The 21,730-nt window shown below is 38.9% G+C and overlaps 2 protein-coding genes across 3 annotated transcripts in view; one reads left to right on the top strand and one right to left on the bottom strand.

Annotated features, from left to right (window-relative positions):
* The window catches only part of rad51d (RAD51 paralog D), a 57,700-nt gene extending 56,807 nt beyond the window's left edge, over nt 1-893 (top strand). For both annotated transcript variants that reach the window (XM_074672175.1, XM_074672177.1), the window contains one exon: nt 758-893. The gene's annotated coding sequence lies outside the window, so the exon portion shown is untranslated. The remainder of the gene's footprint in view (nt 1-757) is intronic.
* Nucleotides 201-20,947, bottom strand: lig3 (ligase III, DNA, ATP-dependent). The gene is made up of 21 exons (XM_074672174.1): nt 20,852-20,947; nt 19,565-20,136; nt 19,144-19,272; nt 17,380-17,595; nt 17,141-17,292; nt 16,773-16,939; nt 13,459-13,536; nt 13,210-13,378; nt 10,636-10,791; nt 8,679-8,810; nt 8,490-8,569; nt 7,800-7,887; nt 7,612-7,689; nt 7,400-7,523; nt 5,940-6,082; nt 5,772-5,846; nt 5,243-5,389; nt 2,531-2,681; nt 2,204-2,283; nt 2,029-2,112; nt 201-984 (listed from the first exon to the last, which is right to left on the bottom strand). The coding sequence occupies exons 2-21, from the start codon at nt 20,106-20,108 to the stop codon at nt 751-753; spliced, it is 3,027 nt and encodes a 1,008-aa protein (XP_074528275.1). The 5' UTR covers nt 20,109-20,136; nt 20,852-20,947; the 3' UTR covers nt 201-750.
* Between the last annotated feature and the right edge of the window lie 783 nt (nt 20,948-21,730).

Raw genomic sequence — 21,730 nt, 5'->3', positions numbered from 1 at the left:
CTCTAAAGCCATTCAGAGGCAGGAGGCTGCAGCGAAAGCCTTTCAGCAGAATCTCATGGCTGAGAGTTGATGTATGCATGAATTCATCGTATATCTGTAGAGCCTCTCTTTTTCTGCACGCAGCCGCAGCACAAATTGTTACACCACCGTAAACACAATGAGCACAGAAAGAGCGCTTCAGAATGATGTTACCGAGACACTTTTATTGTCTTTATCAGCATTTGTTTATTCCTATTGGCAAACACATTTGGTTGTCCTCAGTTCATGAGCGAGTTTTAATTTCCCGCTAAATGTTTAAAGGCAGTAAAAAATGCAGATACAACATCCTGCATGCTCATTTTCACGGCTAGACTGTCATTCATGTTTCATTATGACTCTGTAAACTGGTTTGCATGGTTTTTGTACAAATCCTCACATGATTTAACTACTCCACTACTGACCATTTTTATAAAAATACTACAACTACAGGAAAATTCATCTAAGCTCTAACAGCTTCAATTGGCTGCATCTATTTCCAGAATTTGAAACCTTACAATCAGCTTCAAGTAGTAAAAACTGAGTTAACTTTGCTTTAAAGTGTTGAAAACAAACAAAAAGTTGTGGATGGAATAAATTAAGCAGACACAAGATCACTTTAGAAAACAGCAGAAATCTTCTAAACTTGGTCAAAAAAGTGTTTTATATGGTTGAGCTTTGATTCAGTGTGAAGTTATTCTCAGAGACAGTTAAAAGCACTCTTTGTTACCATCATCAACAGGGAGGAACGATGCGCCTCTTGCGTATACACTCCCAGATCCAGCTGGGTGAGACTTTCTGAGCCTGGCTGTCCTCTTCAGGCTCAACCAGCGTGTGTGTGGCTGAGGCGGCATCGTAGTCCGGGACCAGGTCTCCATCGTACGCCACGAAGTAGCGCCTGAGTTTGTCAAAGTCCTGCACCGAGCCGGGCAGGAAGAGCTTCACTCCACTGAAGATGTCCAGTAGTGTCTACAGAAGAAATGTACATGAGTGAGCAGAAACAAGGACTGAAATGAAGCGTTAGTGTTTTATTTCTCTACAGGGCAAAAAGCAGCTTGTGTCTTTTTGTTTTTATCTTTTTGGCTATGACTTTGGTTTGATTAAACTAGCTTCTTTTCTACCTGGGACCTTGAAATTTACAAACAAACCAAAAAAGGTTAAAATCGAGAGCTCAAATTGCATTCGTCGTAGTGCTACATGTGCAAATTTTGCATATAAACAGACATTACAGAAATGCAAGCGTGATGGCTGCAGAAGCATATTTCGAAAAATGTTAGCAAAATTTTAAGTTCTCTTGCATTAGCATCAAATCTTAAGGTCTTATATTGCATAACTGCACTTTAATCTAGTTTAAAAAACCGAAGACTACTTTAATTTCACTGCATGTAAAACAGAAAAACTTGCTCAGGTTTCAGAAAGGCAAACTATTATGCATTCTTTTTTATAACATTTATTTGTGTGACTCATCTTTGCTTTCACATTTATGTAGCTGTATTATATCTACTTAACAAAACCAACGTCAAATGTAGAATCTCCGGGAGCTTGAATTTCGATACATTTTGGAAAACAGTCGGTACGGAGAGCAAAAGCAGGCAGTTTACATAAATGATGATATCCTGTTTGCACTGGCAGTAAACTAAACTAACCTGATTTATCTATCTCTTTAAACAGATTTCTGCATGCAAGAGCAGTTAACAGCAAGGTTCAGGTTGATATTAATCCCACAGGAACAAATCTGTTGAAGTCTGCTGCAAAAGCAGTCAGGGTTTAGATTTCCTGACTTCCAAACAAACATTTGAAAAGTTGTTTACCTCTCCACAAAGCTTTACCTTCTACAAAAGAGATCCAGGCTGTAAGATGGAGACATTTTTCTTTAGAAACTTAAATGTTTTACTTTTATAAAATGCCTGTAAAGATTTTTTAAAAAAGCTACTCTTCTTTGTACCACAGACACCTGTTCTTGTTCTGCTCCTGTTCCTTAAACCTGAACGTAACGACCTTTTGTTGACCGACCTTGTCATTTCTCGGCTCCACCAGCTGCGAGGTCGTCTTTGTTTTGCTCTGTCCGTTACTTTGAACGCTTTCACTCTTCTTCGCCTGGTGGGACACATTATTTTTTTGCATTAATAAACAGATTCAAAGTGAGAGTTAAGTGGACATACAGCAGGCTGTGCAGGTGGTAACACACCTTCTTGGGGCTGGGTGCAGCCGAGCCTGGAGATCGGGACTCTGATTTGACCGCCTTTGGTCTGGGTGTGGTGCTTCCAGCTGTAGAAGAAGAACATGTTAGCGGAAACTTCTGTCTGTTCAACGCTGATTTTTATAGGTTGAATGTGTAATGTAAACCACAATTTACTTTAAAATAAACCAAAATTTACACAAAGATTTGCTTAAATTTATGTTTTTTTTAAGTGTGGTCTAATGAAGAGAAGTTAAGTAATAACTGCCAAGCTAAAATAAACATAAGGTTAAAAATGTTGGTACAATTCACTCTATGGTGGGTTTTTCAACTTGCCTGTCTTCTTGGGTGTGGTGCCTTCACGAGACGAGGACGACGGCGAGTTCCCTCCGCTGTCTCCCCCTGATGAGCCCTTGTCGTCGTTGGATGCAGACGGCCCGGCTGTCACCTTAAAGTCACTGTTCTCTTTAGATATGCGGTACAGCTCCTGAGCACAGCGATGACATGACAACAGCAGAGAGATGTAATACTTTGTGTCTGCAGAGATTGAAGAGCCAGGCTGCTATTACTTATCACAGGCGTGTTTTATTGCCTCTGACAATATTTCAGCTCATTCATCAGCGTTTGGAGGATAACTCTGACTGCTAATTTGGTCTGTGTTGTTTAAATCACTTAACTCGTGCAGTCACAGAGGAGCTTTGTTAAACAGCAGGTCTAATGATTTCACTCCTCCCCTCACCTTTATCATATTGTCCTCTCCTCACACACCTTCCATCATTACCCTGATGAAAAATGAAACTTGGAACAAACAATTGGAGGTCAAAAACTTTGTGTGTTCAGAATCAAGAAGGTATCAGGTTTCAGAGGATCCTTTTGGGATAATTGCTTTTGCCCTCTGGCAAAGTGCATTTTAAATTAACCTCTCCTGCAGGTTGTGTCCTTGAATGAGCTGTTTCTATTTGAGAATATAAGATTGTATTTTAACACACTTCTAAACTCACTCTGATACTGACCCAAGTACTGGGAATGCTTCTTCTGAGCCTAAAATGTTGTCTGGGGGTATTCATAAAAACTAGAGTCAAAACGCTGATGTGAAACCATATTTTATGAGCCCTGAAATAAAAATCAACCTGTGTATAGATTGAGTAACAGCAACCTTTGCAGAAATAAAGTACAGAATGCTTTATACCAGAAATGGCTAGGTTAAGAGCAGCAAGGAGGAAAACCTTGGTCTGCTATTTGAAAATGAAAAGTTCAAGGGAGCATTTCTATATATTTATATAATTTATTTATATATTTTTTATTTATTTATTTTTTATTTATTTATTTATTTTTTGTTTATTTCTTTATTTATTAATATTTATTTATTTAGTAATTTATTTTAATTATTTTATTTTTTATTTTTTTATATTCATAACCACCATATAGTGGTTGTAGGGCAGGGATGTTGAACATATGGCCCGCAGGCCAAAACTGGCCCTCCAGGGTGTCTAATCCGGTCCGTTTAATGAAATCAGAGGTGAATGGGGAAACCTGTGTGCTTGGTGTGTATGCAGCAAGTTTTTGGTGCTCAAGTTTATTTGGCGCCACTATGAGACTAAGCCTGATGACAAATACAACACCTTGCATGCATAGACTGTAAAAAAAAAAATGGACGTCTGCTCGAAGTGAGGTCTCCACAAAAACTGCCCCCTCTGGTGGCTGGCTGCAGTATAGGTTAAAAGATCTGACTTTTCAGCCATCCCAGATGATCTGTGGACAAACTTTAAAAAATTAATACTCCTCGAAGAAATGTTTCTCACGTCCGATTGTTGTGGTGATTTGAAGATATTATTTGGCTGTCTTGTATTCAGGCCCCTTTTTTTCTGAAAAGTTTCATTTCATTAGTTATACCAGGTTAAAAAAGAGGGTTTACGTAACATTTAGCGATGATTGACAGCTGCCGTTCTCATGTGTTTTTTCCGGGAACTGTAAAATATGTTGGGAGGTAGAGTCATGAAGTGATTAGACTCTTGAAAGAAAAAAAAAAAATATTATTTCTGTCACCCAGCTCCACTCAGATTCTCCCAGAATCCCTCACAGTCTCTACCGTACAACGATAAATGGCGGAGCCAAGCTGTCCACTCTATATACAGTCTATGGTTGCAAGGACAACTAAGAAGAGGGAAGATGAAGTAAATGCTGGTGCATCATAAAAGCAGTCTGTTTTCGTTTGGCACCAAGAGATCGGTAATGCTGCGATGAAAGCCAGCTTCTTAAACACTAACGTTAGCATCAAAGCTGTACTGAGGGTGAGTTTGCGAAAATATGTGTGCTCAAGGCTGCAGAAGTCATGTACTGTACAAAGCGACAAATTTTTGCAAAAATTATCTGACAAGGAATTCTGTGTAGTAGGATACTCCATCAAATATAAATATTTTTTTCTGATAAACGTGTTTCTTTGGGCTAAAACAAATGGAAAACCTTGAATTTGTTGTTATTTATAGGTAATCATGCTATGATTTTTCTGGTTTGGCTGGCTTGAGATCAAATTAGGCTGTTTGTGGCCTTCAAAACTAAAATCAGTTTGACACCTATGTTGAAGAGCATCTAAAAGCTGTTTGCTTTATGCCATTAAATAACATAAAACCTCCATAAACACATGAAAAGAGCATGAGTGCCAGTTTTTGGTCCAACAAGTGAAGCAGCACCAAAGATTTCTGGGAGGAACTTCAACAAAAATGAAAATGAGACAAGAGTAAAACAAGAATATATAAGTAGATCATATACATTTATATTCTGTATTTCACTCTCCTCCAGCAACTTTGCACAGTCATTGAATAAATCTCATACTTAAGTATTTTGTTATCTTACTTGTGGAACTTTTTATCAGTCAGTTTAAAATTCTAAGCAGCTGAACCAGTAACAGGAAACTAAAGGAAAAAAAGGAAAACAATCAAAAGATCTCTTCATACTTTTGATGTGCTCCTGGAAGAAGCGAGTGTTCTGGACACTAATGCGCTGTCACACCACGCCGTGTGTCCGTAAATCATAACAGTGATGTCTTACCTTGAGCTGAGGCAGGTTGGTGGCCGTCTTCCAGTCCTTGTCATCTCGGATGCGGGTCATGCGAGGGAAGCGGATTGAGATGCCATCAGCGGTGTGCATCTCTGATTTGGAAAACTCGGCTCCTGTGATCTCCCACACAGGTGCTTGCTGCAGCAGAGAAAACATAAAACAAATATACAAAAGCACTTCAAACTGAGGCAGACACAGCATGACTATTACTTTCTGTGGAAACACGTTTGAGGATTTCATTAGAGTTCTATTCCTAGGCTTGAAAAGCAGGAAGGGACATTTCGACCAAATGGTTACAATCTGAGTGGCTTTCATCTGAGATATTTTTGGAAAACATGCAGGTTGAAAACACCTTCCAGCTCTGCAGCGTGGGCGGTCATTATCTCTGTGCATTGAGAGCAATATAATAGGTGATTTTCTCCAAGATGACACATGCAAGACAAGTTTGCAGGGACATAGAAAGGCTTAGCATGAGCAGGCTTTCTGAAAAATGAGAATGTGCCAAGGAGTGAAATCTCACCTCAGGATCACGAATAATGAAATCAGGATAATAGTTCTTGATGATTTTCAGCCAGCCAGGGATTTTGCTTGGGTCCTACACAAAGGCAGAGAGACAGAAAGATTAATTCTGTACTTTATTACATCGGCTAGATATTCTGGGCTGGCCGCTAAGTGGATCCTCTCTGACCTTGCTGATTTTGATCACATCCAGCTCTTTCTGGAGCCGGGCCAGCATGGCGTCATCGTAGCCCCCGGAGCACTTGGTGACTGTGCACCACTTCTTGGAGTGTGGGTCGAAGCAGCCCATTAGAAAGCTGGACATGATGCCCCCTGGTGGGTGGAAGAGCAAAGCATCAAGAGCTGTCTGAAGCCTCCCTGCAGTCTCACTAAATCAACACAGCACAGCCTTTTAATATGCACGCCTACGCAGCTCAATTTCCCTAAACTTTCCCAAACTTGCCTCTTCAAATCTTGTAGCTCTTGTGAGCTGTTTGTTTTCCACTTCCCACTGTTGTCCCACAGTATGTTATGACAAGTGCTTCATCTGATTTGTTGTTTCCGCTCTGTTAGCCTGTCTTCACACTGCGTGAGCTGTCTTCATTAGCCATGCTTCTGAGATTTGTACCTTTGTTTTTGCATTTTTTATGCTTCCACTTTGCAATCTGCTCATTAACCAGCCTCCTCAATGGCTTCTATACCTTGTCTCTTTATATTATTTACCCAATTACATCCTCTCTTTATGCACAATCTGCATATTTTTCTCGTGCTGCTGTGCAGGATTCTCGGCTTTTCACTATTTTAGGGGATTTCGCTGCCTTAATTAGCAGCTTTAGCTGTAATTTCACCGCCTTGTCTGAGTTAAAGATACAGTATATAGAAATATGAATATTCAATGATGTTGCTCACCTGTTTGGTGGATAAAGCGGTGTTAGGTGATGAGGAAAAGAAGCTTCTGTGACTCATGATAAGTATGTTCTTCCATTTGTAAAGTTTTTATTATTACAAGTCTTTACCTTCAACAACACAGGCTCTTTTCTTCTACACCAAAGCATTTTTGGCTCAATTAAAACAAACAAGCCGGCAAGTAGTTTGTTTTATGCTACAGTAAAAACAGGACAGCAGCCTCCACGGGAGGGAACCCACTCCGAGAGACCTTCAGCTGAAAGATAAGCTAAAGCCATTTAAAAAGGATGCATCCTGCTGAAAGCTGTCAACCCACAAGGCTTTTTTTCTACATCAAAGTGAAGCTGAAGTGGAGTTCAGGAGGCCAACGATGGTGGTCACCATGTTGGAAAACCTGATTCATCCTCACTTTAAGCCTTACTGACAAGTAATTCCGCTAATTAAGCGAAACTTGCTACTTGAACATCCCCAAAACCAAAGAGTAATAAAAGTATTCAGCCCCATAAAGTAAAGGCCAAAAGCAAACGAGTGTTTCAGATTAAAACCATTTTTTTTGCAACGGAATATGAACATGTTGTTGCTGCTGTAAAACTTTCTGGGGTTTTAGAGCCAGCCTCCATTGGGCTTTCAAATTATTGCATTTCAGCGCTAATTTCTCAAGACAGAATAAAATTGTGGAAAATTTTTTAAGTCTGCAGCAGAAAAAAATGAAGTATGATATATGGTGTTTTGAACTTTACTGACCATTAGAGCCTTTTCCGTAGAAAGCTCCCAAAACCACCAGGTCAGCTGTGTCAGCCATCGCTCCCTCATTCAGGTAATCCTTCTTCACCTTCAGCCAGTGGCGTTTACCTGGCTCATACGTGCCCTGAGACACAAAAACACACAGAGCAGCATTATTATCATGCTTTGGTCTCACACTGATCAAGTGTCAAAGTTTAGGCAAAAATCTTCACCTTCAAATCTTTCAGCACGAGGCCTTCCAGTCCCTCCCTGATGACACGTGTGATCATATCAGCCAGATCTCTGGCCCTCTGTCAGACACACACACACGCACAAACACATACAGTGCATATATATGATATTATGACAGCTGGTACAGGTGTTTACACACAGCAGAAAGCTAAAACAGAGTTTCACTCACAGTGACATGTTTCATCTCTGAGAACAGGATCCTGTTCGGGACTTCCACCATGTTGTCAACCAGGAACTTTCTGCGTTCACACAAAGGCCTGGAGAAAATGACAGTTTAAGATTGCTATTTACTTATAATCTTCTTCTCTTTCTTTAAATAAAAAGGTCATCAACCACAACCCTTTGTATAAACAACAAGAAAGAAACGTGTGTGAAACAGCTGAGGTGTGTTTGTGTAACTTTGTACGATGTTGTGAATGTTAGAAAACGACTACTGCTGTTTGGCTGCTCATGAAATTTATGAAGTCAGTGGATATATTAGAAATAAAAGTGTTGAAAAGACTTATGATCCTTGAAAAAACACCCTCATAAAAGCTTCTCATCTGCATTCAAGGCTGTTACTGTTTTCTTCTGGGCTTTTAGGCTATCGTCTATTGTTTCTATAAGTATCCTAAGAGCGTATTGTGTTATTGTTTGACCACTTTATCCAAGAACAAAACATGCAGTATATTTGATGTAGCACAAGTTAAAAATTGTTAAATAACAACCAAAACACAATGTTAGCATCAGAGAGTTGTTTACAATATTTATTCTGGACCCAGGAGGTGTAATCTTCCACTCCAAAAGATGCTAAACTCTCAATGTTAAAAAAATATATATATAAAACAATGTTTGAAAACCAGCTGAATGGACACATTACCTCTCCATGAGACTCACTCCGTTGAAGAATATGCAGTCAAAAACAAAAAGGCACACGTTGGCGTCTTGAAAGGCCGCTTTCTGAGGAGGAGAAACGGAGAGCTAACTGTAAAGTGCTGCTGCACCGCCTGGGTGAGTGAAGAAGCTGTGTCCAAAACAAAAAGGTGCAAATTGGCTGCTGTGTTCTCACCTTGTGTACGCCGAGAGTCCCAAAGGGCAGAGGTTTACTGGTGTTTGTGTCAATTAGGAGGACTTCAGCGTCTAATATCATACTGTGGCCTCCCGGGAACGCCTGAGGGATGTAGTCCTTGAAATGGACCACCTGCAACAGACACACAGGGATCAAATACTGATTTGACATGTGGGGGGTTTGGGTATATGCTGACCCTGTTTGGTTTGATATCTGAAGCTGAATTGGTGTATGTGCAGAATATAAGAATTTGTAAACAATGAAATGAGTCTTCTCATGACTTTTTTTTATGAAGATAAACATCATCATCCTGTTAACTCAACATGCACAGCTGCAGCTGCTGGTGTGCAGTTAAATTTAGGAGTTTACCATCGACTGTGTATAGAGTGGACAGCATGGCCTCATTTACCATTGTGAGAATCTAAGTGGAGCCACGTGACAAAAATTGCAATTATTTTTTTTCTTTCGAAAGTCTAATCTCCTCTTCAGTCTCCCACCCAACATATTTTACAATCCTCCCAAAAAATACACAGAAACAGCAGCTGTCAATCATTGTTTAACATGGCACAAAGCCTTGTTTTTAACCTCTTATAACTAATGGAAACAAAACTTTTCAGAAAAAAAGAGGACCTGGATACAGGGCAGCCAAATAATATCTTCAAATCACTACAACATTTCTAAGAAACATTTCTATGAAGTGTAGTAGATTTTTAAAGTTTGACCACAGCCCACCTGGAGTGACTGGGGAGATAGATTTTTGACATATACTGCAGCCAGCCACCAGGGGGAGCAGGCTACTTCACTTTGAGCTGAGCAAAATGACGTCCATTTTTTTCTTTTTTTACAGTCTATGGATTTTATAAAGCTACTGAATGTGCTAAAAGAATCTACCTCTATGTCTGATAACTTCATAAACCCCGAAAAGCGGTTGTTTTGGTGGGTAAGAACCAGCGCTTGTTTTGCAAGCACCAGTTTACTTCTGCTACCTCATACTTAGTATGCCTGAGTGTCCCTGAAGTTTCCATAGAGCAAATTCCAGTGCTAGGTTGGATAATTAGGAACCAGCTTTGTGAGCTGCTTCAATCAGGAGCTGGAGGCAGAGTTAATAATGCCAAAATTACACCAATCAAAACTTTGTTGTGGCTAAAAAACACCTAATTGCAAAGGAGGACTTTTACTCTTGCTGTTTTTAATTAACTTGTTCATCTTGCACTCTTGCTGAGTGCTACTTTTCCTCCTCCTCTCGTCAGCATAGAGTTACTGTTTTTATCTTTACCTGTCAATCTTTTCAAAACAGATGATGATGAAACTAGCCTGACAGCATTCAGCAGACTGATGGAGGGTGGTATGAGAGTTACATTCACCCAGACTAAAAGCAAGAGGAACTTGAACTATGATTACAACCTCTTACAGAATGTTAAACTAGCATATACCTAAATAGCCAAACTAAAAAAATCTAAGGGTCTGTTACAAGCTGTTTGATGATGAGTGGTTACACAGGACATCATGACTACAGCTGACCAGAATGAGAGCCACAAAATGATTACTGCTACAACCCAAGAGGGAAAAGCAGTAACTGTTGTTTTGAACAGCCTCTAAAAACTGAATGACCATGAGGTGTTCCTCGAGGTAACATCACGGTTCTTCCTCTCATTTGCATACAGAGGACTTTACCGGGTTACATCCTGCTGAACTAAAGCTTAAAGCCTCCCTTGGGTCTTCATGCCAGATGTTGTATAAGGGGGTGAACTGTTAACATGGTTGCAGTGAAGTACACACTTCATGCAGCTCCCTCTAGTGGAGTGAAAGGGCTAATGAACAGGATGTGGAGTTAGAAAACCTGAGATCCTGTACTATATCTGGTGAAGCTATTCTTACATTTCCTGCACGCACTGTCGCACTAATCTGTTCACATTTGCACCTATTAGTGTGTGTGTGAGTGTGTGTATAGACTAACTTTGTGTGGTAACACAGGTTTAAGGCTGCGGCTGAAGTAGCTGAAGCTGTCTCCGCTCTTGTGGACCTGCACTCGTTCTCCATCGTACTTGATCTCAGAGTACATCCCGTTGGGGCATTTCTTCATGGCGTATTCCACCGATTTGCACGCCTCTGCCTGAAATCACAGGAGAAAACAATAATTAACCATGCTTCAAAGGAACAAATCCTCACATATGACTTGTTTTTTCTGAAGCGTTCCCATTTTTCCCTTGTGAATAAGATTAGTTAAGCTTTTAGCCTCTGCTTCTGTAGTAAATTTGACATTCACACACCTCAAAATAAATGATGTGCTTCATATTTTCATATTTTAAGTCACAAGACATGTTTTTGTTTTATAAGAAAAGCAGTTATGATAATAATGTGAGACACTCCTTGTCAAGGGAAAATATATTGCATCATAAAACTGTGTCATTATCTTGATTCCCTGGTGTTCATGTCTCATCCTAATATAAAACATAATTTATTTCTCCTGATGTTGGGGTATCAAGGATGGGTCATGGTTTTAGCATGAGTAATTAGCCAATCAGAAAAAAGCATCCTCTTTATCATCTTGAAAAGACGTTTTTTCCTTCATTTTCACCTTGTGAAGACTAGAGCAGCACAACCCGCAGCTGGAGGCTGTAGCCTGTCTGAAAGCTGTTTGCTAACTTTTAGCACATAAAATAGATACAAAACAAAACAACAAAGAAAACACCCATGTCAAAAAAAGTAAAGGGAAAAAAAAGTGTGTGCTTTGAGATATAATACTGGATGTGCTTCTAAGACTCCTTTGGCTGTCAAAAAGTTCTGTGAACACTTTAAACCTTTGAAAAAAATCAAGGTTAAGTGCAAACTTTGCCCGATAAAATAAGTAGGACTATTGGAGAGATTGTGGTATAGCTCTGGGTGTATTCTGACCATGTGTACAACCTTTGTGTGGTTCATTTGTTGGTCATTTGTTGCTCCTGTGTTTGTCTGGAGATCCTACATGTAACCATGGCTGCATTGTTTACATGTGAAATCAGCTGCTAGCAGTCTGTAGCATGTCAGTGCTAACTGGTGCAAGGCCTGATGTTTTCCCACAAGGTGAGAAGAAGGAGGTGAGGATGACGTGCTGGTACTCAGGTGTGAGCAAAGAAGTGACGACACTGACCTGTCCTTCCATCCATCGTTACTGGGAACGTAAGATCTATCTCCAATAAGATGAAAAAACTAGCTATGCTAACCCAGCAACAGAGGGAATACCAGAGGGCAGAGTAGCATCATGCTATTCACAGATATGGCTAACAGAGCTAACACCAGACACTAACGCCACATTGGAAGAGCTTCCCGTGCTGTGAGCAGACAGAATCTAGGAGACAGAGACTGAACAGACTGCTGAAGCAGCTCAGTCCTGGACCCTGTGGAGGTGGAGGCTGGCTGAACTGGAGAATGATGGACAAGCTGTCAGCATCTGTTTTGTTATGGACCTTTTTGCACTTTCTATACACTTTCTTACTTTTGTTTTCCTGATTGCTGCTGTGACTCCTTCTGAACTTCCTCTTGGGGAAAAATAATGTATTTTCTATTCAATTCTATTCTGTTGCTTATATCTATTCTATTGCATTCTTGCATCCACTTGAGTGTCAGGTTATAAACCAGATGTGAGGAGAATTTGATGCAGCTTTATGAACTTCTGAAAACAAGAAAAGGAAGTTTGAAACTGTTTTATTTCCATGAGGGAAGTTGGGGACTGTTCTTCATTAAACAACTGAGAAAGCTGCACTGAACTTTATGACTCTTCTTTTAAACTATATAATTAAAGCGAGCTGTGTAATGAGCGATTTAATGGTCAGTGTGTGAAAAACACATTTTTTCACCATGCAGAATTAATACTTTCATTTAGCAGATGAGAATCAGAATAATTGTGCATTTATGGCACAGAGTTATCAGTGAGGACCAGCTGCTGTCTGGTAGGTCATCTAGTGATGAGCCAGCAGCTGGAAACACTGGGAATGTCATATTTTCTGAGAGTTGTAGCCTAATGTGAGGGAATCCAAGGAGCTCATTTGATCTTGTGGTAGAGAAAAGTGTCCTCTGTCTCATAATATTACTTCAACCATCCATGAGGTTGTATCTCATTCCTCAGCACCCTCTAATAACCAAAAGGTATTAAAGCAACAATTACCGCCTTATATCGGAAATCTATTTCTAATTTAGCCAAAGAATTTTCACACATAGTCATAAACATTGCCCCAGAGCAAAAATTGATCACTGCAGTATCTGCTCAATGCTTATATTATGATTTAGTGGTTTTAGGAAGCCATTACCTCAAGAATAAAAGACGTTTATTGCACTATGTTAGTAGAGACAATATGAATTGTTTTAATTTGCAGCCCTCAGAGCTAAACGTGTTAAATTTAGCCTGAAATCTTCTCCTTCCTGTAATGTGATGTTGGTAAACCTTTGTGGTTTGGATTAGCAGGCATTTAAGTGAATCAATAAATGCACAGTTGAGTTAGTGACGTGTATTTCACACATTACAATATTAGTACATTTCACTGGGATTACTCACCAACATGGGCTGCACAGGGGTCATCAGCGAGGCCTCAATGGTGAGGAGTTTCCTGGGTCCTGATCCATTAGAGGCTTCCTGCTGATTCCTCAAAACTCGCTCAATCACGTCCCCGAGGTTACGAGAGGCCTTGAAGGCATCATAGGCGTTTGGATCCACAGCATCCAAACTGAGAACAAACAAAATGAGTTCAAGATTGGAAAGAAAATGTTTTTTTTTCTTCAAATAGGACATGAGGAGTGAACTTACACATGTTTTGCTCCAGCGTTCATCTTCAAATCATGTTTAATGAGTCGAATGATGCATTTAAGGTCATTGCTGGTGCATCTGCGAAGAAAAGAGAGACTCTGATTACAAAATAACGCCGCAAAAGTAGGATTCATCACATTAAAAACAAACTGTAGTATTTTTGATGGGTAATAAAGAAGAACATAATCGTCAGAATAAATGTGTTTGATAAACAGAATTAAAATTTAAGACCTTGTTGCCCACTTTGCCCTTATCAAGGTCATAAAACACACTTGTTTTGCAGTGTTGCACACAGTAACGCTTCAGCAGGTTTACAGCAAGCAGATAAACAGCCTTTCTTTATTATCTGCTGCTGCGGAAAGCAGAATGTCGAATGACGATGCCCAGGGTTTGTGTCTAAGTGTTAGACATGCCTGAGGCACACAACCCAAAAAAGAAAACTGCAAAAGTCAACAAACACTGAGAAGAAAGAGCTGTGCAAGCAAAACAGGTGGAAACAAATAAGAGCAACATTTACAAATACAGTGATGAGGAGAATCTGCTTTCATGAACTCTGGACTACTGCAGCTAAATACCTGCTGTTTATAACAACACTTCAACAATCAGAGACAGGACAGGCAACAAAATAAAGATATCATAGGGAGAGGTGTGACTACCAAAACAAGTCCAGGCACAATCACTTGTGTTATTAGCGCAAGGAGTGCTGGTAGGGCTGGGCGGTATAAAAAAAAAATACTATCACGGTATTTTTTTGATGGTATCACAGTATGTCATGGTATTTTTTTTTGTTTGTTTGTTTATTTTTGTGTGAATGTGTCACCAGTAGTTTGGAAGTGTCTAGGGCTGAATGATTTTGGAAAATAATGTAATTGCGTTTTTCATTTAACACAAAATTTAACCGTTCTACAGTATGACCAGCAAAACAAAGGATACGTCAACATATGAACAAGTCTTTCCTGTGGGCCAGGCCTTCATGTTATGATAAAATAAGATGAACTGATGCATGAATGGATATGAATAACTTATCTTTAACTACTAAAAACACAGTAGAATATTGACTGATTTAACTTCAAGCCTTGTAGACATGTAATAAAATTATCATTAATTCCCACACTTAATAAAGTGCAGAAATGTAAATAAGACCAAATCTCTGGCTCAACCACGGAAATATATATAGCTAGAGGTGTCCCATTTTCTAGGTCTTCAAATTTATTCTTTTTTTATTCAATTACAAGTATTTTTTATTTGTGTATTTTTTTCAGTTTTTCCTCATACCTACTGTTGCTGACTACTGCTCTTTGTTTGAATAATATCACTTAATCAAGCCTTTTCTAACATGACAGACAAACAACAAAATAAGTAATAAAAGTATGCATGTTTAATGCTAATATTGTATCGAATTAATATCTGTATCGGCCAATACTTAATGCTGCAGTATCGGTATCGTATCGGAAGTGAAAATGTCATATCAGGAAATCCCTTACTATTACATTGCGATGTCGGTTTAAATTCGATTAATTGTTCAGCCCTAGTAGTTTCGTATTACCAAGTAATTAGTTTTGCAGATTGTAATGAACACCGCATGGGGACCTCTGGTAATTTGGTGTGGCATTATTACTATACCTGTAAATCACTTGATTTTTCTCATGTTTCTGACTGAAAACGCTGCCCATTTAGTGATTTCAAAACTTAAAAAACTATAACGTAAAAGATCAGTTCTTAGTGAGTTCTATCGCCTATATTCAACCATCAGAAATAGGGATGCACGATATTATCGGCACAATATCGGTATCGGCAGATATGAACATTTCTGCCGATATGCACAGCCGATAAGGTGCTATTCAGTTAGGATTATTATTATTTTCCATCTGAAAAATAAGCCCCTTAAATAAAATGTAGCACTGCAGAGCTCTGTGTCTGTCACCAGGTTGTTACAGTAGCTCTACAATAATCAAATGCAACTTGGTTATGTTTAAAAATGCATTGTACATTTAAAGTTCATGCGATCTAAAGAAATAATTTTTCTGTATTTCAATACTGAATGTCTTGAGTTTGAAAAAATAATACATTTCTTATTTATGGTAAAATCAAATGTTTTTTGTCTTGTTTTATGTGTGTTTTTTAAACAAATAAGACTGTCACAATAAGAGTAACATATACATTTCAGTACAGGATAGACTTAGCTTTCTTTACAGTGAAAAAAACAAACAAACTTGTGATTATCAGTATCGGTATGGGTATCGGCCAAAAGGGGTTTTGATATATCGGCATATCGGATATCGGCAAACATCCAATATCGTGCATCCCTAATCAGAAATATTGATTTTGACGTGCATACATAGCAACAATGACTCAAGCGCTGAGGTTTTACTTTTATTCTGAAGACTTCAAAAAGGAAAGGTAGTTCACCTTGTATTTAGCTGCTGAAACAACCATAATGTGCCCACTCTGTTAGCCCCATAACGGCAATGAGCTCTTTTTAACCGCAATTTGCAGTAAAGCTTTTCATCCTTTCTCCCTATCTCTGGATTTATAGAGTAACTACTGGACAAAAGCTCTGTCTCATCATCCATGTCTAATAATCTACATTTCCGAGCAATAAAAAATAGAGAAACCACCGCTGTTTTCAACAGTTGAATTTGAATTTTATAACTAATATGATTGTGTGCTCTGAAACAGCGCGTCAGTGCCAACCTGTAACGCAGGAAAAAAATAAATACACAATTACAAGTTCACGTCTGCAAGATTAAAAGGTGGTTTTAGTGTTAGTGTTTGAATCATGGAGATTTATTGCTGTTACTTACAGAAACTACAGGTGCAGTTCACGGGTGAAACTGCGTCATTGCTCCAAGAGTCAAACGAGTCAGTGAACAGGGTTGATGGATGAACAACTAAAGCATTTTTTAATGAAACGCGAGGTACACAGTTGATAGGGGACCCTGCCATCTAACTGTGTAAGAGGTGGTGCGACCAGAGCTCACTGAGAACAAGGGGAAGCTGAATAGCCAGCAGAAATAGTGCGTGGGGAATATTATGAGCCATTACAGCATACCAGGGTTCCTAAAATCTATACTGTCATGAAGTAGGACAACAGTATATCATAAACAACAGTATACCGCCCAGCTCTAAGTGTTGGTATTAATTGATTATTACTTTATGAAGTGATATAAAGTTGTTTTCCTTTTCTACAAGTAAATCTCAAATTTGTCAACGTATGCAGTGTTGTAATACTTATCACCTTATCAGACTTTCTGACCATGGGTTTTTTTACTACCTAGCCCAGTTGACATGGCAGTGATGATGTATTTTATTACTTTTTTGCGATAGCCTCCAGCTCTGTCTGCTGCTCATCCTCCTTGGTCAGCTGGGCGAGGCGGGTCAGGGATGCGTCGACTTCCTGGATGGTCAGGAGGCTCTTGGAGGCCGGGGGAAATGATTTACTGTCTTCAAAGAACATCCTCACGGTCTCAGACACATCGCCCTTAAAACAGAGTGACAGTTTTTTTATGTTGTTTATTTTGTCACAAGTGTTAGTCATGATCATTGGTTCCCTTGTCATCATGTAAAGACATCATTTAACTTGCTGGAAAGACTTACATCCCATGAGAAAGCATATGTAGTTTACTTCTAAATACTTGCAAAGAATACAACTTTAATTCGCCAGAACATTTTGATCACACACCTGCTCCAGATCACGGACCATGTCATCCTGGTTACATCTGAAAATGCGGCTGAACAGTTTCACAATCTGCTTGTCGTTGAGGTTGTAAACACTTTTCACAACACCTGGCAGAAGCAGCTTCACTGTCAGGTAAAGATCTCCGTGGAATTTATCTGAGATGGAAGAAAAGAAGGTGTAAGACACATTTCCAGGACCTGTTAAACCTAATCTTAACAGAAAACGATGAGTCGCACACCAACCTCCCCCTGAGCCCTTCTTGAGGAACTTCTCAATGATCTGTGTTTTGGAGTTGTAGCTGCTGTTTTCAGCCACCGTGGCACAGAGCTTACGAAACTCTCTGAGGAGAGAGTCCTTGTGCTGGGGGTCACACAGCTTGGTGGACAGGGCGCTGCCTTGGCTGGGTTTGGCTGGGGAAAACGATGGTCCCGGGCTGCTGGAGCTGCCAGCCTTTGCAGCTGAAAGGACAAGGAAGAGGAATAAGACAAAGATTAAAAAGAGAGGTATCTACTTTAATCTGATGGTTATTGGAGTTTTTGGAGCTTGAATTAGGGACAGACCGATTATTGGCCACACTGATTACTGGCACTGATATTTAGCATTTAGAGACATATCAGCACAAGCAAATTTTGAGAATCCACGGGAGAATGAATCTGGGAGCTCAGAGTTTAAAATTTTTTTCATTACTGAAACTCATGTTTTTGTGTTTTCAGAGGTGAATTTATTCTACCGTCACAGGATTCAAAACATAATGGCTTCTGTCTATTTCCTGCTATGGACAATATTCTAGACAGGCTAGTTTGCAGGGACACATAAGGTATCTGCACTAGCATGGGAGTATGAGTGCATATAGCTCACCACCTTCACTGTGTGAAGTTTTTAAAAGACAAATCTTACGCAAAGCTGGATAACTCCAGTCAGGCACATGGTTCATGATTCAAAACAAAAAGGAAAGGAGTATTAAAGTTTCTCTTGATCCTGTGAGTGATAAGTGATCTATAACTGCTTATCTGTTCTCCACATCATGAAGCACCATATCTTATCCCTCTATTTATGAATGTTGTTTTGCTTGCTTTTGTCACATAAACCTGTTTTATTTTTAATGCTGTGCAGGAAAAAGAATTATTTTTAAAGATGCTATGAGGAGGATCCGTATAAATTGGACTGCTTTGCCACCTTCTGGCCTGCAGTCTCACACACACTGTTGTAAATTACTTTTAGTGAGGCATGTGTTTGGTTAAAATTAAATGTAGATCAGATTAAAACAAATTTTCTTTGTTCAAGACACATTTTTACTGGATACAACACGCTGAGGTAAGGTATTTATCAGTACAGTTACATAGCGCTACAGTTTGAAACATGACATCAAGCAAATGTTGTAGTACCCTGCTATATGTAGTGCTATCGGCAGCCCAGGACACCGACGTATCTGTAGGCTAACGTGACTACAAGTTAACACTGTCGACCCGTTCGGGAAGCTAAGAGATAGTATTTTGAAATAACCTGTAACAAGCAATAATGGTGCTGATAATCTCATTTTAAAGTGTGGATTACAACGAGGCACATATCTACAAGGGAGACTTTTTCAAGGTCACTTCGAAACTCCTCCCAGCCTCTTTAAGTGTTATAATTTACTGTATTTATCTTCAGCAAATTTATGTTTCATGTCACTTTTCTGCAACAAAGACTGTCCTCCAGTATAAAAGTAATGATCTAAACGTAAGTGACCCTTTTTAATACAACCTTGAGAGAAAACCGTGTCTCTTTGTTCTGTGGTTTTATTGGTATCAGCTTTTAAAGCAGATTAAATTCCATTTAAGATACAGTGTGGTGCATACAGCAAACAAAAAGAGTGAATAAAATTAAAAAAAAACTATTTCTCTATATCTTTCTGATCAAATAAGTTATTTGACTGATACCATTTTTATGCAAGGATTTTCCTTTTCTTTACTTCACCAGATTTGGAGTAAATAAGAGACTACCCCTCAGAAGATGTAGTATCTTACCTGTGAAGCCTGAGAACTTGCGTGGAGCATTAGCAGCAGGATCAGCAGGAGGAGACATAAGCTTGCCGCTGGTGTTCAACTTGGCCTGCACCTTTTTCTTTGGAGAAGCGTTGACTTTGGCCATCAAGTCTACAAGATGAATAAAGTACCAGTTAACATGTCAGAACACAGCGGATAGGTTTAAGATGAAAAATTCAAAAGAACTTACACAAATTAGCAAAATAAACACAAGATTTATAAAGGAAGGCTTCTCCTCAGTGTGTCAACATAATGTTGTTTGGTCACAAATTAAAAGAGATACAAAAGTTACAGCATGATGTTTCTTTTCAGCAGTTCAAGTTTCCACAATCTCAGAGATAAACACTATGAATTTATGCTTTAGATTTAAAATTAAGTCATTTTAAGATTTTGGCTTTTGTACCTGACACATGCTTATTGATGAGCTCCTTGTCTTGATCTTGCAGCTCCTCCCAGCCTTCCAGCTCCGTGATATCTTCAATCTTCTTGGTGGTGGCTCTAGCCCTTTCCAGCTTTTCAAATATGCACTTCACATGGTACCACTCTTTCATTTCTCCTGCAGACTCACTGAAAGGGTTTGGGACTATCTTCCCTATGCGCACCATTTCCTTCTGGATTTTGTCCTTGCATTTCTTACACCCTGCTGTGCCTCGTTTGGCATATTCCACTATAAACCTCTGCTCGGTCATGTCTGATTCACTGTAATGACACTGATGAAGGGTCAGACAGGGTGTATTGTATTTGAGAAATCTGTTTTTATGTGATACTGCAGATAAATGTTGGCTTTCCCTCTGAAAATGTGACGCATATACGCTTGGAAGTAGAATTTTAAAGCATGAGGAGGATCTATACACTTTCCACTTCTGCTGACACCAGACAAGTGTGCCAAAAGGTTGCTGACCAACACAGACAGCCTTGTGAGCAATAGAAATAAGATGTCTCTGCATTCAGCTGCGACAGTCAGCTTGTTACAACCTAAAGAAAGAAGAAAGGAAAGATAATAGTTGAAGATGAAATGCTTTTAATTTCTTAATGAAGCTGCACTGAGAACATGCGCTTGAGTTAAGATTTACAAGCTCAGATTATTGCGTTGAATAAAACTGGGTGTGTGTCATGTTAGCACTCCTGTCAAGGTAATTTGTATGTTTTTCAGTAAGCACACAATAAAGCATCTGCAAACAGAGCTATTCAGCCCTTAACACTTTCCCCATAGAGTCCAGACCAGCATAACCTTTTACTTTTCATATTTCAACTTCCTAAAGATACATAACTCCTGTCCTTGTTGCAGCATTTTTTATTCCTGGTTACAACACAAACAAGGATCCATACTGACTCTTCAATTTGATATCTGTCAACAATAACGAACAAACGTGTTTAAGAGGTCTGATACTCTCTTAGTGCTTTATTTGCATCCTATATAAGCCACACAGTATTAAGATTACCGCTGTTGGATCAATATTGATCCAACTCAAATAGTATCTCCATTCATTCCTGCACCGCCTATTCTCACTTTAATCTCCCACCAAGAAGTCAATTGTTGTTTAACAAGTTGGTTAGCTTTAATTTGGACGTTGCTCCCTTGGTTCCACATGTACACGTACAGTTACTATTGCCAGCGCATGCGCTATTCCCACAAATTTTTAAAAAATGATGTTTTGCTCATATTTTCGTGCAAATGTATCTACTTTACCTTGTGGAAGCTATTTAAATGTTGTGTCCAGCTTCATGCTGCTGCTCTCTTCATTGTTGTTAGCCAACAGCTAAAATGCCAATGGATGAACGTTAGGTCACAAATTCTCAACTTCCGGTTTATGCGTATAAAATAAAAGGTCTCACACACCAAGAACTATCTAAGAGTTAATTTTTTTTATCTGTATAAGTAAATTAAAGCAAGTGTAAATTAACTGAACATTAATTTTATAATCTCGCTTCATCTTGCACATAATTTGAGATAGTGTATATATTTCTGTGGGTAACGTCTACATATTATTTCGAAGGACCGCATGCTTCAACTTCCGGTATAGGCTCGTAAAATTATTCTACCTTTACGATTGCAACTCAGCGAGGATCCTGCACGGGCATGTACCGTGTGGTCACGATGACTTCACAATGCCTTGCGATTTAGGCGTTGGTACGGTGGCCCTGAAGGCCAATTGGAACTACTTTTTCAATAGTGCAAAATATATTTCAGAAGCACTAATAAATATTACAAATCACAAATATTTTTAATTAAAAAAATATTTGGCAGAACGTAAATTTCACAGAACAAAAATATATTTTAAAAAAGACAAATATAGGCTACTTCACAGAACCCAAATCAAAATCACAGATGATGTATTAAATTTCACCCATCACAAAGAAAAAAAAATCACCAAAACATATATATTTCCCCAATCGCAAAATAAATTTCACCAATCAAAAATTAACAATCATTCTCATTGTTCAGAATTTAAAGTAAAGCAAATTGAGATTTCTGTATGAATTCAATTTAATTGAAATAAAAACTGCATTTCATAGTTTAAATACATGTAATTTAGAAAATTAACCCATGAAGTAATACTAAGTATAC

This window comes from Halichoeres trimaculatus, unplaced genomic scaffold, assembly GCF_033239565.1.
Source record: "Halichoeres trimaculatus isolate MK-OKI-2021-1 unplaced genomic scaffold, fHalTri1.1 fHalTri1_scaffold_6, whole genome shotgun sequence".
NCBI classification, from domain to species: Eukaryota; Metazoa; Chordata; class Actinopteri; order Labriformes; family Labridae; genus Halichoeres; species Halichoeres trimaculatus.
Note: the sequence above shows the minus strand (reverse complement) of the source record. Positions and strands in the feature narration are given on the sequence as shown.